Source organism: Palaemon carinicauda, chromosome 41 (genome assembly GCF_036898095.1).
Source record: "Palaemon carinicauda isolate YSFRI2023 chromosome 41, ASM3689809v2, whole genome shotgun sequence".
Lineage (NCBI taxonomy): Eukaryota > Metazoa > Arthropoda > Malacostraca > Decapoda > Palaemonidae > Palaemon > Palaemon carinicauda.
In genome coordinates, this window is record NC_090765.1 from 49,033,739 (window position 1) to 49,052,840 (window position 19,102).

A 19,102-nucleotide genomic window follows, 5' to 3' on the forward strand; every position below is an offset into this window, starting at 1 on the left:
CCAAAGGATTATCGGTAGGCGGAGGATCAGCAACATCCTCATCTGAAGGAACCTCGCCCGACAATTGATGAGTCTCAAGCAAGGGAGAGACCTGCCGTGGTGGCAATGCTTGACAAGCAAAGTCCACACGCAAAGGAGCATCAGTAGCAGTCAAGGAAGCTACGTCATGTAACTGCTTAAAGGACTGACCAGCAACAACAACAGGAGCGGGAAGATGCTCGACGTCAAGTCGAGACTGCCTTGACTGCCTAGATTGAGCAGTTAAAACAACCCTTGACTGCGGTGCTTGACGCTCAACGTCAAAACAAGGCAACTGAGCTGGTTGGCGAACGTCCTGAACGTCAACACGAGCATGCGGCAGCGGCTGAACGTCAACACGAGACTGCGGCAGCGGCTGAAAGTCAACACGGGACTGCATCGAGTGAGGCTCCAAGTCACGTGACTGACGTGACAAACTACCGACATCACGTTTCGTAACGTCAACAGGACGAGTAAAGGCTCGTTTGGGCGGCTGATGGCCAGGATCTCGATCAGCGTAACGGCGAGGATCATCGTGAACCTGCTCAACGGTATACTCCTCCATAAGGGAGGCAAGCTTATTCTGCATATCCTGCAGGACAACCCATTTAGGATCAACGGGAGTCGGTACGGGCCGAGACGATGGTAACGTCTGTGACGGCAAAACATTGCCTTTACTGAGACTCTCGGAGCCCGTGTTACGCTTTCGTTTAAGCGGCGAGCAGTCTTCCGATGACTGCACAGGGTCAGAGCTGTCCCAATGGCTACAGCCAGGACGCTGGACCTGTCCTGAAGGGACTGACTTCCGCTTTAAGGGTCTAGAAACTTTGCTCCAAGGTTTCTTTCGCGAGAAGCCTTCGGATGACGAGGAGAAAACAGCCTCGCTCGTCTTATGGTAGGGGCGGTCTTGACGAGACACGCCCGATACCATAGAGGGAACGTCTGTTCGTTGGTTAAAGCCTCTCGTCCCCATAAGTCCTACGACATTACTTCTCCCTGGTGCATGGGAGCCTGAAAGAGGTCTCGGACTAGGAGAACGACAAGCACGAACAGACGAACCCTCGGTCGCAACACTAAAAACACTTTGCGCACTAATCACTTTATCCCCACGATTTTCTAATGTGGCACTCTGACACTTTAACACATTCACATCCGCCATGAGTTGATTACGGTCCGATGCTAAAGACTCAACTCTCTCGCCCAAAGCTTGAATGGCAAGCAACATATCCCGCATGGATGGTTCATGAGTGCTAGTAGAGGGTTCAGGAACAACTACTACAGGGGAAGGATTAGGTTCAGGGGCATGGGAGGAGGAAAAATCCAATGACCTAGAGGAGCTTCTCCTCACCCTATCTCTCTCAAGCTTACGAGAATACTTATCAAACTTTAGCCAGTCGAATTCCGAAAGTACCACGCACTCATCACACCGGTCTCCTAATTGGCAGGTTTTACCCCGGCAATTAGAACACACGGTATGTGGGTCGAGAGAGGCCTTTGGAAGACGTTTGTTACAATCCCTAGCATTACATTTACGAATCGGAGAAGGGTCAGCCATTTTGAAAAGTCAAAGAAAATCCAAAAACAATCCAAAGTCATCAACAATAAACGCTATCCAAAAAAGGGTTCAAGAGTTTTAATTGAAGTGAAAAACACCTGCACTGCGAAAGCTCAAAACCAAAAAGAAGTACTTCACCAAGAATGACGAAAAAACTCCAGGTCAACAGCGAGTAACGGAATCAACTTGTCGACAAGACCGACAGAGAAGAACTGAGGCTGTTTACATGTATATGCGGTATCTGGCCGATAGTCGGCGCTGGTGGGCACACCCGCAACCTTCATGGCGATCGCTCGCGAGTTTTTGTGTTTCTGTCGAGCCGTCCGAGACGTCAGCTATTATATATTCACCGGCTAAGTTTAATATTTAAAAATGAAGGTTTATTAATAAACTAAAATTTAAATACAAATACAGTATAAAGCTTTAAAAAACAAACTAGCCGTACGAACACATGTACACGCACACACAGAGAAAAAGAGAGAACATATTTGTATGGTTAATAATAATGGCTATAAACGAAGTATATGAAAACTATATCCTGTAACATACTGGTGCTGTATATAATATTCATCATGAATATATTTCAAATAAATTAAGTAATTATATAAACAATACGCCATTTGTATGTGCAATACGGGACCGTCAGATCAACAGCACAGCTGCAAAACTATTTCCGAAATTGAAAAATAGAATTCAATAAGGAGTTATTAGAACATAAGATATACTGTACTGTACTATGGAATAAGAAAATTAAATAATGATATACAGTAAGAAAATATTGATAAAATATGACTTGGATGATTGCGAATCATAACGCAAATTAATAAATCTTCAAATTTTTAGTTCGACATACGTCAAGATCAACTTCCGACGAGCCTCTCGGTCCCTATCTCCGTCGTAAGTCGGTGACTACCTGTAGTGTCTGTATGCAGGGCAGTCAGTGTGGACCCGTCTCCTTGACCAACATAAAGGTACAGCAAGGGCAGTAAGATATGCTGGGGTAAATCAACATGGTTCCAGTTTCTAAAGACCATGCACACCTGAAAGGGGAAAGATAAGGTAAAGTTAATAGTCATGCCTCTCGACATGAAAGATTCTACTTACAAAATTTTCACACTGCAAAACGAGATGCAAAGAATTTTCCGATTCTTATCGCGAAAAATGTTTCATGCAACGAAAGGAGGTATGGTATGAGAGCCCGACCGTCTCCGAGGCTGATTTTAAAATTCGCGCACCATTAGCCCGAAAACTCGCCACCATCCTCCCACACTCCTATTGGTTATCTCCCTACTCAGATGCTACTTACTGCCATAAGATCCTGCTCTCCTATTAATCAGCATCTCCTGTACTGTATTCCATCATGCATCTATGTATTGGTCAAAGAGATCCAAAAAGAAAGAAAAGTGACATTGATGAACAAAATATGTAATCAAATTTAAAAAATACAAAACGTTAAGTGAAAAAAAAAATAAAAAATTAGAAAAAGGCAAAAGAAAAAGGAAAATTACCCTTAAATCTCCACACGAGACAAGTATCGAGTTATATAATTCTAGGAGATGTACTATCTCCCGTTGAATTGAAAAAACGATACACGAGGGTAAACGGGGATAATGTCTCAAAGTATACTACAGTGCATAGGATAGGTAGCCTAGCGCGAGACGAGATCTCGGTTACCTAAATCGCCCGAAACTCTAACGTATACGATCGACAAAAGGAAGAGGAAATTATGCATGAAATATATATCTTTACTAGTATAATTATGCCTAAATAGCTTTCATAATTTATTAATGCTATTACAACCAGGAAAGTCGTTCTGCTAACTAAATAACACATGCATAACGAACGACAGCGCCCATGGCGCCTCCCGGTGACAGGCCTAGCTCCTTAACACAACAAATTACTCTAATTTCACTGTGAAGCAGGAGCTAAAAATTATACACTGTAAAGAATAAATACTCAACTTTCCAGAGGCAAAAGAAGCTGGAGATTGCATATTAATTCCTCACAAAAGCGATCAAAAACGTTAGATCAACAGGGAACACCACCGGGCGAAATCGCTACAAAAATAGGAATGAGCGCCATCTTGGATACTCGTAGTATTAGGAGAGGAAGGTTAACCTTGATAACGGCTCCCCTTCTCTTTTTCGCCAGTCTTCCCCCTCGAAACGAAAACGCTATTCGGGGTGAAGATTGCTATGTGTCATATCAAGATATACGTCCCCTGATATTATGCGATATCCATAAGAGAAATTTTAAGGATATTCGTGCCATGGGTTAGAATTCTGGAGACGTAAAGGTCAATTCTCTGGGAATATCACTGTAGCCAAATATCCCTTAGAAAGCTACCTATAGGAACCTTCCATCTGGACGACATGGCTTGAGCCTAAAAAAGTGTTAGTATTTTCTGCCATTTGTTAATGTGTTTCCTAAAATTAAGAGTTGATGTTTTCTGCCACTTGTTGATCTTTTCTGCCGTTTCTCATCCTCCTCTACCGTCCCGCCACTTTGCTCTCCGACATCACTTCACTCCAAAGGTATGGTTCCACATTTTTGTTACTGTATTTTTACTGTTTGCTCTAATTATAAATTTATTTTACAGGTTACTAACGGCTATATTACTACTGAATGATCCAAATGATTGTATTTCATTGAGTTTAGTGGAGTTTAGCCTTCTTGTAAACATTTAATGTGGTGTTTTTTCTAGGGCCTGGAATGAATTAGGCTATTTACATATAAAAGGCGACACAACATGAAAAAAATCATGATACAAAAACCAGTACGGAACCCATTAATTTCGCGTTGTGAGACATTACTGTACAGCCAGTGAAATTAGGTAAGATAAATGGGAAAGACCGACGTGAACGTCTGCACTCAACTGTAGCCAAATAATAAGTGAATAGTAACAACTGGGTGAGTGAGTGAGCAGGGTGGTTTGTATAATCCCTGCTATGCCCTCCCTAAAGCGGAGGATTGTCGACACCTCGTGTGAAAGTTTTTATGGCTAAACCAGCTGAATGCTGAATCATATCTCCTAGGTAAAGAAAAAGGGTTTTTATTTGTGTAGGATCAAATAGGGTTTTCCTATGAAAAAACTTTTTAGGGGGTTAATGTGCTGTATGGTCTCCAAAACATATCGTCATCATTATTATTACAGTAATACCTCGACACAAGAAATTTGAGATACAAGGAAAGTTTCGAGCAAATTTTTGCCCCGAGATGCGAGACGGTTCCCTATGCAGCCGCTAGGTGGCCGAATTTGCGAGAGGCTGCTCACGAGGACAGCACCGCTCGCTCTTTCCCGGCGGATCTCTGTCGCGTAAAGTTATCTCTGAGCATCGGCCATATTGTTTGCAATTTTTATGTGTTTTTTGCGTTAATCAGTACAGAATTAAGTGAATAAACAATAGGTACCATCCTCAAGCAGAAGGATGCTATAAGGAAGGAAATCAAGAGACATGTTAGCTAAGTGGCAGGAGTTTTCTGATTTTATGGAAAAGAGGCACCAGGACAAGTTGGCGTGTGGTCATGCGTTACCCTTTTGTGACAACACTTGTATACGTCATATTCATAACATTTTGAAGGGGAGACAAAAGCAAACATCCCTAGATAGGTTCCTTTTAAAAAGGCCGACAAAAAGTGAAGGTGAAAGCGAGGCAAAAAGAGCCAAGCCGGAAGAAGGAAAGTAAAAAAATGAAAAATTATAACAAAATTAGAATTAAGTTTAGTGTAAAGTAAGATTAAAATTTATTTTTAAGTGTGTGTACAGTAAGCTAATTTCATTTAAGTTGAATTTAAAGTTTAAGTTATATTACGTACTGTTAAAAAAGTGTAGCGTCCGAACGTGTTGCTGTCAAGTCTCTCTCCTCCCCTTTCTCTCTCCCTCCTCCTCCGCACACACCGCTGTTAGCCACTACCGTGTGTCTCAAAGTTAAGAACTCCATAATAATGTCACATTTTATTGCAGATCATAACCAGTACATAGGTATGTTATTTTGTGAGCGTAGGTTGTGAATTAGAACAATCAAAAACATGTTTTTCCACTGTAATATACCATTTTTAGGTGTTTTTTCAGAGGGTGGGAACGGATTAATTTTTTTTTAGTTATTTTATATGGGAAAATTTATCCAAGCTACGAGCGAATGGACATACGACCTCGGGTCCCGGAACGCATTAAGCTCGTATCTCAAGGTGTTACTGTATTAGCTAAGCTAAACCCAAAGTTGGAAAGCAGAATGCTACAAGCTCTAGGGCTCCAAAAAGTACTGCACCCCAGTGAGAAAAGGAAATAAAAAAAATTATATATGAGAAGTAACTACTAAAAAAATAAAAATATATTTTAAAATCAGTAATGTTAAAATAGATCTGTCATACATAAACTATGAAGAGAGACTTATGTCAACCTGTTTAACAGAAAAAACATTTGCAGCAGATTTGAATGTCTGAAATTCCAGATTCAACTGCAAAATTAGGAAGATTATTCCACTATCTGATCACAGCTATTATGAAACTTCACAAATACTTTGTAACATTAAGTCTTATGATGGAGAAGGAAAACTATTAGAATTAACAGTATAGCCAGTACTGCATATATGATGGTACAGTCTTGAAATATCTGAATGCAAAGGATGGTCAGAATTTTGAAAAATCTTATGCACCATGCATAAAGAACTAACTCAACAATAGTGCCAGATAAGAAATTTAATACGCGTGGAGCTAGGCAGGGCTAACAACATAACACAAAGTCGGTGAAGAGCCGACAAAAAACGTAAAACAAAAAACTGTCTCGTGAAAGTCCCTTCGAACTAATAATACTAGAATAAAAAGTATGCTAATAAGATCATTATGAACGCCCGTGACGTGCGGAACGTAAAACGAAGTAAAACTAGTAACGCTCGAAAGCTACCAGGCATGCCAACCTAACATAAAATTACGATACTGTAATATCGTAAACAATTGTTATCGTAATAACAGACTACTGTACCATAATATAAAATAACACGGGGTGTGAACCGTGGATACTCAGAAAAGTTCAAAACGAGGAACAATCAGTATAGAAGACTCATTGTAAAACGTTAAGAACGAAGAGAGAGAGAGAGAGGAGGTGGCCGATCGCTACGAGGACCCAATGCGGGTCGTGGATAACATAAAACTGTGATAAAATAATAAATAAGGGCAAGGCCACCTCCAAAATCTCAAAACTCATAGATCTGGTACTTAACTTAGGTGGAGTGATGGTAGGGTCCGACATCCTGAGATAAATCCTGGGTAATCCAAGGAAAACACGCACCAGAAAAAAGATAACGTAAGCCAACAGGTGCTATGCAAAAGGAGTGACGTCACTGGCGTGGGTGGGATCGTTCGTAGTAGCGTTTCAGAGCTAGGATGTTGAACGGCACCTCGCTGTTCGGGGATATTGACAGGAGATATCTAAATGGTGCAAGACCTCTGGTTGTGATTTAATCACGCCCCAGTTATTTATACCGACACCTCAATAGGTGAGCGAGCTGGGTTCAACCTACCATTCCTATACAATTTTTTCTCTGGTAAAATTCATAGCAGTTATTACCTTAGAAATGATGTAAAGGAGCATTTCACTGGGCGGCACAGGTCAGAGCCCAGATATATGGTAGAATGAAAGAATTATAAAATTTCTTCAAGATAGATTGATATCCAAAAATCTTACAAGCTTTTTTTAATAGGCCATATTTTGTGTGTAATTAAAGATGAAACAGACTGAATGTCTTTCTCAAGAGTAAATATGCAATCAAGAGTCACCTATAATTTTAAAGGAGTTTTATATAGATAAAGACATTATCAATGCAAATACAGTATCTGGATTTTGAGGATTCAGTCCTCAACTGGCTTACAATTATGAGTTTTGTTAGGGTTTAATTTCATGACACATAATTTGCACCAGACATGACAAATTCGAAGATAATTTGTATTTTTCCTAACCATACAAACCTTAGCTATTTACAAAGGGTATTACTTTTAGCGTAGCTGAAATGGCGAGCCATTAGAATTTAACGAGGGTGTATTACCCCCGCGCTAGTTAGCGGGGGGGGTAGGGGAGTGGTAGCTAGCTACCCCTCCTCCCCCTCACACACAGGTGAATACTCACTTTCACTTAGAGGTAGGACTTGTCTTGGGGGACAGGGCTGGCGGGCAAATATGTGTAAATAGCTAAGGTTTGTATGGCTAGGAAAAATACAAATTATCTTCGAATTTGTCATTTGTTCCGTAACCGAAATACAAACCACGCTATTTACAAAGGGTGACTTATCCCTTAGGAAGGGTGGAAAGTCCCCAGCCATACTGGCTTTGGCTTTACCCGGGGACTCAGAATCCGAGTGAGTCGCACTCGAGAAAAGGAGTCCCTGCACCTCACAAGTTCCTTGCTCCGCAAGGAACCATGTGGCCTACGTAAGCTTGTGTGTGAAGGAAGAAGTGTGACCCGTCCTAGGCAGTTGACCTGGAGTTCCAGAAGGAACTCTGGGTTAGGACGTTCCCAATACCACCTCGTCAGGGTATGGGGGACGCGACAGTATTGACTCAATACTCGGAACACAAGGAAGCATGGTTTACCTGCAGAGGTTCGAGGTCAGCTATGCAGAGACCAGGATGCTGCTTCCCCGTAGAGGGGATGATGAAGAAAGAAGTAAGGGCCAGACATACTTCTTTCGTTCATGCAGACTAAAACCTGATAACAATGCCCTCAACCTTCTGCTACCTGTCCAAAAAGGAGCCTGAGGTTAGACCAGCTGTTGTGTAGCCACCACAGAGCGATAGAAAACGTATCGAGACTCCTGTGGGTCACGCCCTGCAGGAAGCGGGCTGCGAAGGTCATCAGACGCTTCCAGACTCCAGCTTGTAGCACCTGCGTCACAGAGTAGTATTACTCGAAGGCGAGGGACGTTGCGATGTATCCAACATCGTGCTGTAGGGCGACGTGACGGGGGAGGGTCTGAAGAGGTATACTGGTGACTCTCCCCCCCTGTCCTCCTTGTGTTCCCAAATCGGCTGCAACTGAGGACAAACTGCAGCTGTTCCCAGCGCTAACCTCTCGATTCCTTACTGGCAAGAAAGAGAAGGTCTTGGGACATCAGACACAGAATGGAGACTCGAAATCTTGAATGAATCGGACCGAAGGGCCGGGACCCTCAGATTCTGAGTCTAGCCAACAACTCAGGAGCGAGCCTGAATGTTGCCTTCCCCTCTTCCTTAGAAAGGGGGGAGTAGTAAGAGACCAAGAAGATTGCTTACACACTGGCCGTGGCCAGAGTGAGCAGAAGACCCAAGGCGGAATACAATCCGAGGCCTGTCGTAAAAGGGTCTTGAGAAGATCTCTTAAAAGGACTAAAAGTCCGAGCCATGCTCCAAGTTGGAGGTCTTCCTCCGACTAGGGCAGGGACGATCGTAGCTTCGCATGAGCGAGGATAGATCCAGCGGGCAGGAAAAAGTTATTCCTTTAAGCCTGAAGGTCAGGGAAAGGCTGAGCGACAGGCTTCATTGCCGAGAGCGGAAAGGAGTTTCCTCCCGCCGAAAGGCAATAAGACCGTTATTGCTGGAGAAGAGGCCTCAAGGGAAGAGGTATATCTCCCACGGCACCAACCACATTAGACTCTTCACTTTGCCTGGGAGACCCCTGTGGATGACTATCGCAGATGACGCGACCTCCGTACCGCGACTGTAGCGGGTTGTCTCTTCTAGAGGAGGAAGCGTAGTGTCTCCAGGCATGAAGCCGAAGCGACGCCCCGGTTCGGGAGAGATGTCGCAGTGTGGTTGCTTGAGTAGTCTGCGCCGTGGGAGAAGCTCTCCCGGGAGTTCCGTCAGGGGAAGCAGAGGGTCCAGAAACCGTTCTGCGCATAGTCCCAGTGGAGCTCTCCCATTGAAAGGTTGACAGACAACCTGGTCTTGTTGAGACCCATTGTCCGCAGACAAAAAGGAGGGAAGACGGAGGCGTCGAAGTTGTCCCACCATCACCGGAATGCATCTTGCCAGAGTCTCGGGGTCTGAGACTGGGGGGAAGACTAGCGAAAGCTTGAGGTTCCAAGCTGTCGCGATCAGGTCCCCCAGACCAGCACTTGCTGGTTACCCAAGGTCAAAGACCCCTAGGTACACTCTCTCTATGAGGCTCTGCTCGGATAGTCTGAGAGAAACATTCCCCTGCCTGGAATGAGAGAGCCGATGGTGGTATTGAGAGAATCTCAATCATCCCGGTATCTCTACTGCAAGATGTGAGGGTGTGAAAATGCGTCCCCTGCTGGTTAGAATGAAGTCGACGCGCAACGGGGCGACTCGGCAGGAGCTGAAGGATCTGAAGAGGGGCCAGACTAAGGCCCCTAAGCCTGCCTGAATGATGGAGAGGTATCCTTCAGGTCTTGACCATAGGCCTGGACCGGAACATGCGCCCCCCCCCCCCCTTTCCTTTGACGAGTCCGAGAACCGCATCAAGAATGTGGGGAAAGGACGAGAATATCCACTACCATCAAGAGGCTCCATAGGTCAACACCCATTGCAGGTCTAATAGTTCCACTGGTCCCATAGGGCCAGGGAGTCCGGTTAAACATTGCCTGAAGCCACCGGAACTTGGATCGCCCCACATGGAACTTATCCTGAGGCGACCGTTCGGACTATAGACGGGTCAATGAGGAAAGAAGAACTAGAAAACGATCCAAGGTAGGGCTGAAAGCTCTGCTTGACTGAGAACAGGTACTGCGACTCTCCTCAGTCTTGCCACAGTCAACCGAAAGGAAGGCTCGGAGGATGTGGTAACAGAATCTGGCGTCCCCAGGTGGTCACCCATCCAAGTACCGACGTTGCTTAACCTCGCTGGACGGACGAGAAGCGGGGTTTCCAATGTGGTAAGGCGGTTGACTCAATATCATGGCCAGATACTCCAGATGTTGAGGCAGAGGAAGAGAAGGCTCCAAGCAAAATACCATGAGCCCACACTCATGGTAAGCATCCGGAAGCTTGTCCCGGCGCTGAAGAAGGTCGAAACCCGAGCCTACCGGAGTTGACCAGCCCTCCAAACAGCAGAGGAGGCGGAAGCCTGCACCTGAGCGGCCAAGAGGAGGCAGGGAGAGTTCTCTGGGGAAACAAACCTGCTATGCCACGGCGGGATAGCCACACTGCATCATAAGCAGGAATACTTGCAGTCTAGGCTGAATTCGACGAGCACCCTGGAAGATGGATGGAATGGAAACTGAAAGTACCCGTCCTTCCGATCCAGGGTTTAAGGAGTCCTGTCGCCTCGTTACCAGTCTGATCGATTCTGCTGGTCTACGCTGGCCGAAGTTTGTTCGACAAACTTGATCAGGGCTGAGAGGTCGACTATGGACATCCCCTCTCAGATCCTTCCTTACAAGAGAGGATCGACTGAGGGGGCCGGGGGTGAAGCCGTCGATGATCCTAAGGAAGACCTTCGCCTAAGGTATGGATCATTCTGCCCAACCGGGCAACTCTGCTGACGCTATGGCATAGAGGTTCAGAGACACTGAATTCGCTGACAGAGACGGCAGGCGCGATATCCTTGGCTACTCACAGAGATTGTGCGGGAATGGGCATCGGGAAGCTGTCATTCGGATGAGTAACCTTAAGCATCCTCCCAGCGAAAAACCTGCAATCCTAGAGTTCGTGAACTCCTTTTAGGACTATGCCCCCCCGGGGGAGTCTCCCGTGCCATCTGTTCCTGACAGGAGGAAACTGCAATTGGACACCTTGTCCCAGTTGTCGTAGCCGATAACTTAGGCCGACGTGGTTGAAAGAAAAGGGCGCTGGAATCCTGCAGAGTCTGGAAAAAAGCGCCTTGGAGGAGTGAAACCGGAAGTCGATTTACTCCGCACAGCAGCTGTCTAAGTCTCTGTCCTTGGGCACAAACAAACTCTTCTCAAGGATGGAAGGGTGTCTGAGGTCGTCGACCTCCACAGATGAGACACCCAAAGGAAGCCCTCAGTCAGCGCGTCCAGATGGTACAACATCGAGCTTGTCCGCAAGTTAGATACCTAACGACGAAAGGCCAAGGTGCCTGAGCTCGAGAGGAGGAAAGTACCCTTGATCTTCCTGTAGCTTCCTTGAACCAAACCTCGGGCCGTAACCGAGGAGGGAAAGAACCTGGCAAGTTCCCAGAGGAAGACGTAAGCAGTCACCCCTTGTCCGATGGAGAAATCTCGAACGGAAAGCCCCCCCGCCAAAAATCCTTCCAGGGAATGACGGGGAAGGGCTAACCCAGGTTCAGGAATAGAGGAGTGTTGCTCAGATCTCCCTTAAGTTCCTCCTATTCTTGCAAGTGCCATGCTCTGTGTTTACGGGGTGAGGCAGTGTTCTGGAAATACGCTCCAGAAGAACTCGCCAGGCTGGTCATGCTGCGAAAACCCCATTGGGAATCGTGGTCGCAATTGCCCTGGAGCTCGCGCGACGGGAATTCCTGGTGGTCGGCGAGCGATAACCCATAGACGAGCAATGGATACTGCAAGAAATAAGCTGACATTTGTGCGAAGAAACACTGTAGGTTCGCGCGACGGAACACCATCCGTCTGCGCGATGGAAAAAACCGTTGGTTCGCGCGTGGGCGAACATTGGAGAGCATGAGCGTAGACGTGCAGGCACGTGGGCGTGTGGGCGCGCAGGCGAGTGGTCGCGCGGTTGCACGGGCGAGCGGTCGCGCGGTTGCACGGGCGAGCGGTCGCGCAGTTGCACGGGCGAGTGGTTGCACGGGCGAGCGGTCGCGCGGTTGCACGGGCGAGCGGTTGCACGGGCGAGCGGTTGCACGGGCGAGCGGTTGCACGGGCGAGCGGTCGCGCGGTTGCACGGGCGAGCGGTCGCGCGGTTGCACGGGCGAGCGGTCGCGCGGTTGCACGGGCGAGCGGTCGCGCGGTTGCACGGGCGAGCGGTCGCGCGGTTGCACGGGCGAGCGGTTGTGAGGGTGGGCAGGTGGATGAGAGCGAGTCCGAGGCGGCGAACGCAAGCGTTAGCGCGATGGCGAGGAAACGCGCTGCCGCGTGGGCGAGGAGGACCGCTGGCGATATGGATCAACAAGCGATCGGTGGTGAGCTGGTGAGCGCTAACGCGCAGGTTGGCGATGGCGCGTTGTGTTATGCCGACGCGATGGTCGAGCAGTATGCGCTGGTGAGCGATCGTGCGTTGGCGAGCAGTATGCGAAGGTGAGCGATCGCGAGCAGTGATCAGCATGCGCCGGGTCGCGCGATGGTGATCAGTATGCGCAGGGTCGCGTGATGGTGATCAGCATACCAGGGTCGCGCGATGGCGATCAGCATGCGCAGGTTGGCGGTCGCGCGATGGCGAACAGCATCTGCAAGTGGGCGATCGCGTGATGGCGAACAGCATACGCAGTTTAGGGTCGCGCGATGGTGATCAGCATGCGCAGGGTTGAGCGATGGTGATCAGCATCCGCAGGTGTGCGGTCGCGCGATGGCGATCAGCATCCGCAGTTGAGGGTCGTGCGATGGCGATCAGCATCCGCAGTTGAGGGTCGCGCGATGGCGATCAGCATCCGCAGGTGAGGGTCGCGCGATGGCGATCAGCATCCGCAGGTGAGGGTCGCGCGATGGCGATCAGCATCCGCAGTTGAGGGTCGCGCGATGGCGATCAGCATCCGCAGTTGAGGGTCGCGCGATGGCGATCAGCATCCGCAGTTGAGGGTCGCGCGATGGCGATCAGCATCCGCAGTTGAGGGTCGCGCGATGGCGATCAGCATGCGCAGGTGAGCTAGTAGCTGGCGAACCATATTCCTTCAGAAGTGTTGGAGAACGTTGGCGTGCCGGCTGTAACACACGTGGGCGATCCGGAGATCGCTGGCGAGCTGATGATCGCTGGCGGGCTGATGATCGCTGGGAGCTGATGATCGCTGGCGAGCTGATGATCGCTGGCGAGCTGATGATCGCTGGCGAGCTGATGATCGCTGGCGAGCTGATGATCGCTGGCGAGCTGATGATCGCTGGCGAGCTGATGATCGCTGGCGAGCTGATGATCGCTGACGAGCAGAAGGCTACGCGTGGAAGCCTGCGCAAAGAAGAAGAGTCCTTGACCCCGACCTGAACCGAAGTTCTAGATTGCGAGGGCGAACGTGGGCGCACAGGGCGCGTAACAGGAACCAACAGGAACCGCAGGGAAGATCATCTTGAAAGCGCTGACGAACAGGAGAGCGCTGATGAGCAGAAGGGCGCGCAGGGAAACCCTGACACGCAAGGGAAGAACCCCCGTGGGGGCAACCCTTTGCCCCGAAGGGATCGTTGTCCGCCGGGAGACTGATGTCCGTCGGAAGACCGCTGTCCGTCGGGAAGACCGTTGTCCGTCGGGAAGACCATTGCCCGTCGGAAGACGAGATCAGACTGCTGTCCATCTGCACCAAGGCGGAAGATCGAGAAAAAGGAGTTGTAGGCTGCAAACGGAGATCCAAAAAGGCGCCTCAAGCACCCTTATAGGGAGATGAGAGGCCCTTACGACGAGGCGGACGGTGGGCCTTACGGCGAGGGAGGCCAACAGCAACAGCAACAGAAGAAACCTCCGAAGAGGAGTCTCTATGAGTGTACTCTCTCGCGAACGAAAGAGAAACACTTCGTGGAAGAGACTGGTCAACCAGTGACCTAAAAGGAGCAATCCTCCGAAGAGGAGCTCCTGCAGTTGCCCAGCCCCTTGAGCGAAACTGCAGGTGCGACCGCTCAGCACCAAGAGCATAGTCGCACGAAAAAAAGGCAAGAGAAGAACCCCCCAAAAGGGGAAAAACTCAAGCCTAGACAGGAAAAACTTCCCTCGGAAGGAAAGTTATCCGCCCAAGGAGGCAAGCCTCCTGAGTGTTCTAAAATGAACTGGAGAGCTGTCCGTCGTCACGGGAGTACTACCAGTAGAAGGAGACACGCCCCTGACGAAAATACAAGGGGGGAGGCAGCAACAGCCGAATCCCCAGGACTCAACCAGACAGCTCACACCGTTGCTATATTACAGAAACGAACTAGATCGGTAACTGTAAAAAAATAAAACAAATAATATTAGTACACATTCATTCCCCCGGGAAGGCTCCGAAGAGGAATCCCGAGGGAAAGGAACAAGAATTACACAACAGGCACGTGCCCTCACAATCACTTACACTCGCGGAAGGAGAGCTGTAACCAAAACAGAATTATAACAATTATAATTATGTAACTATGTAATTATGTAATTAAAAAATGAATGAACACTAAAGAAAGAACGAAAACCCCAAAAGGAATCGTTCTACAAGCTGAAAAACAAAAAACAACTACAATTAGATTCATAACTAATTGAGACAAACGTACGGCGTAGCAACCCCCCACACGGAAAGGAAGCTAGGCTACAAGGGCGTAGTAACACGTAGTAAAAGGGTGAACGACCTCAAGAGAGAGAGAGAGAGAGAGAAAGACAAGTCAAACTTGATCGCCACCCATAAAAATACGCCGTGGTGGCCTAACTGCCGAGGCCTCCACGTAGATATCGTACACTACACACACACATCTGAAAAGGAAACTTACTTATTTCTATACTCAAATATATATACAAACATGAAAACATGTTTACATATATATTGAGTAAATGAAAAGTAAGCGATTAAGTAAAGACAAAACAGACAATGGCTGCCAAGCGAGGACCAAGACAGAGACGTCTGTCACAGTCCGAGCCAAAAGTGAAAGTGAGTATTCACCTGTGTGTGAGGGGGAGGAGGGGTAGCTAGCTACCACTCCCCCCCCCCCCCCCGCTAACTAGCGCGGGGGTAATACACCCTCGTTAAATTCTAATGGCTCGCCATTTCAGCTACGCTAAAAGTAATACCCTTTGTAAATAGCGTGGTTTGTATTTCGGTTACGGAACAAACTAATTTTAACTAGATCTCTATTAAGGGATCCAGTAACCTCAGCCCTATATTCAAGATATGGAATTTTTGCATATAAAATGAGCTTGTTTTCTAGACTAAACCCAATATCATGCATATATAGTATGAAAAGTAATCAAAGAACACTACCCTGAGGAGCACCAAATATTACATTCCTTTAGTCACTAAGGTGCCTATCAACAACTACTCTGCACCTTATTGCTTAAAATTTTGATAATGATGCTAAGAAAAGACCCACCTACTTCTATGTTTAAGTTTGAAAACAATCCCCTCATGTTTGTCAATCAAATGCAGCACTAAAATCAAGGCCAATCATGCAAAACTTCTGACCATAATCAAGGAATTTCAGTAGAGCACTGGAAATTTTAAGTTTATTTATGAAAAAACTCTAAAGTGTTAGCAAAGAAATCAAGAGAAAATCTCAAAACATATAAAGATCCAAATACTTACCCTGTTTTCTTTGTGTTTGTATTAGTACCAGAAAGTTTGAACTTGTATGCAAATATTGATGGATTTAGCTCGAAAATTAATGTTGACAATGCGATATCTTTATCAGTCTTTTTAGTAATCAATGCTGAAACAGAGTGCAAACATATATATCACAAGAAAAATATATAAACAATGAAATTCAAAATTACTGTACTATATTCTAATAGTCTTAGTATCTAACATATTCACATTAAACTTAATTTGTACTTTTGCATACAAACACTCATGTTAGACGATATCTCAAGGGTAGACAAATAAGATAAAAAAAAAACAATCTAAAAAAGTCATCGCTAAGCTTGAAATAGCTAACTGCAGGATTTTTAAGGCAATATCCAAGGCACTGTGACCAAGATATAAAGCACTATGACAAAAATCAAGAAATAATGAGTGAAAAGATGGGTGGTACAAAATCTGCTACAATGTAATTTTAAATTAAAATGTTACCATGAAAAAAACTCGCTAAGATTATAGAAACAAAGATTTAAATCAGTGCAAAATATTGCTTATGCTCACTCGAGTACCACTTCATTCTAAAATAAATTGGTTGCCTGAAATTGTATGCAAATACAATGCCTGTTTCAAACCAATTCTGTTACCTATTCTACTAAACTGAAAATGATCAAGGAAGAACAATATCTCTCTACGAGGTGAAACCAATAGATTCTTATGAGATTTGTCATAAATGTAAAGGTCACTTGAGCCTCATAAATATGATCACATATAGCAATAATTATCCAGGAATAAAAAAAAAATTGTCAATACTGATGTATCCATAAATCAACATTGAAAGCTAATAGAAATTATTTCAGTTGACAATTATACCATACCTGAACCACATATAGTGTCATTATTATCAGCTGTACATGCAAGTCCTGCTGACTCTATCACTGGGTTCCCAGCTCTGAAAATTATAAACAAATAAAATTCAATCAAATATAAGACTAAGTGAATACAGTGTTAGTATGAATGTTTCCTTGCCACTTAATGTCATTTTGCTAATAAAGAATTAAAACTCCCAAATTCCCAGAATACCAAGTTGTCAAGAACCAAACATTATATTTATAAACCAACTAAAATTAACATCATATTAGGTAGAAGGTTTATCAGAAAAGTAAATAAATTAATTCAGTTCCTTTAGAATGAATAAAAATCAGTACACCATTCAAATCCTTGAATTATACTAAAACTGCAAACCATGATTCAATTGGCTGGTCTGTTGAATTTCCAAAGTTAAAAGCTTACTCTGTACGGTGTTCTATAAACTAGAGCTTACAACACCAACCAAAATATAAAAATCTTAGGCAAATGAATTACATTAGAAATCCAATCATTCAAAAGAAAACAACAGTATAAAATTTCTTAAAAAATATTTCAGCACTTATCAAAGCAAATGTGATTAAAATGTATATACCAAAGCAGATAATTAACAAAACTAATAAAACTTCATTGACACAACTTCGTGGGGTCAAAGGATGCAAAAAATACAGATGGAGAAATACTGAAATGAGTAGTAATGAAGTTGCTACCTTTTAAGCAACAAAACAAGAAATAAATCCAGGGAATTTAGTGAGAGATATCACATAATGCATGGTTAATGACATGATATATTCAAATTTATGGTATAGATTTTCAGAAGAAACCATCTCAAGGTGGTATATTTGAACATAAAAGTTTCTCATATGAAGGCTACCTGACCTCGCACTAAAATCTGATGTTTCCAGCTACACTTTTCAAGTCAAGTCTTACCTGTCCGATATCTTCCACTCGTATGTCATAACATCTGAGCAATCAAGTATGCATTTTCCTCTTAATGCAAGTCGTGAAGATGGACTGACAAGCATTGCTCCTTGATAGGGATAACACAGATCAGCATCAGCGCAACTGAAATTTAGGGGATATCAATTTCATACATGAATATACACATAATGAAAAAATAAGCGTAATATTGACAAGTTTACTTGCTTGAATATTGATTATAAATGTAAATCAAACAACAATCTACATCAGCACAATGCACAGTATAGTATAATAAAGAAATACTTAAATTTCAATAGACTACAAAAAGAAGGAAACAAATTAAAAAAATCAAAATTAAAAAAAGATACCTAGTGTATAATATAGGCCTACATAGCATGTTAACAATACACAAATCTTCTTTCATTTTATACATGGGGTACCTATACTGTCTTTATGTACACATAAACTAAAGTACTTGCCACAAGACTGAATATCTATACTTTACTCTTATGGTACTTTATTGGATTTGTGAAGCTGGGATATTCACCCTGGCAGTTGGGCTGGTGATGCCATTCAGTGCTTTATTGTGGGACATTTTGTTAAATTCTGGCCTGATTACAGCACTTGTTTCTATTTTTCCCTTTTTATAAAAAAATATTCTTGCTTTGATTTCTTGAATTAGATAAGGAATTTGCCTTTGAAAATTCAGTCATAATTCAATATGCAGGGACATAGCGTCATTTTGGGTGGGGGGCTAAAGTTTGAGAAGTCACTGACGACGGGGGGTCGGGGGCCTCCCACTATTTTTTTTCTTTTCTACAAGGAAACACCCTTTGATGCGATTTTCTGGCATTTGACAGCTGAGTCTAGCAACCACATAAGCATATTCTTTGGGCAATTTTTATGTGACCAATTATAATATGTATAAAATGACTCTTAAAACAGTGGTAGGCATACTTGATGACTTTACCAAAAACATACTAACGGTGTTGATTCTTTGCTATATATATCACCATCTCCTACGCCTATTGACGCAAAGGGACTCTGTTAGATTTTGCCAGTCTTCTCTATCTTGAGCTTTTAATTCAATACTTCTCCATTCATCATCTCCTACTTTGTGCTTAATAGTCCTCATCCATGTAGGCCTGGGTCTTCCAACTCCTCTAGTGCCTTGTGGAGCCCAACTGAATGTTTGGTGAACTAATCTCTCTCTGGGAGTGCAAAGAGTATGCCCAAGCCATCTCTATCTACCCCTCATGATCTCATCAACACATGGCACTCGAGTAATCTCTCATAGTTTCATTTCTAATCCTGTCCTGCCAATTAACTCCCAATATCCTTCTGAGGGCTTTGTTCTTAAATCTACTAAATCTATTGGAGATTGTTTCATTGTAATACCATGACTCATGTCCATAGAGTAACACCGATCTCACTAA

At 44.9% G+C, this 19,102-nt stretch overlaps 1 protein-coding gene across 1 annotated transcript in view; it reads right to left on the bottom strand.

Moving 5' to 3' along the window:
- Positions 1 to 19,102, bottom strand: part of LOC137632419 (uncharacterized) — a 342,058-nt gene that overhangs the window by 64,465 nt on the left and 258,491 nt on the right. The window contains 3 exon segments of the mRNA XM_068364351.1: positions 15,891 to 16,014; positions 16,757 to 16,830; positions 17,676 to 17,810. Of these exon segments, the coding sequence (XP_068220452.1) occupies positions 15,891 to 16,014; positions 16,757 to 16,830; positions 17,676 to 17,810 (333 nt within the window).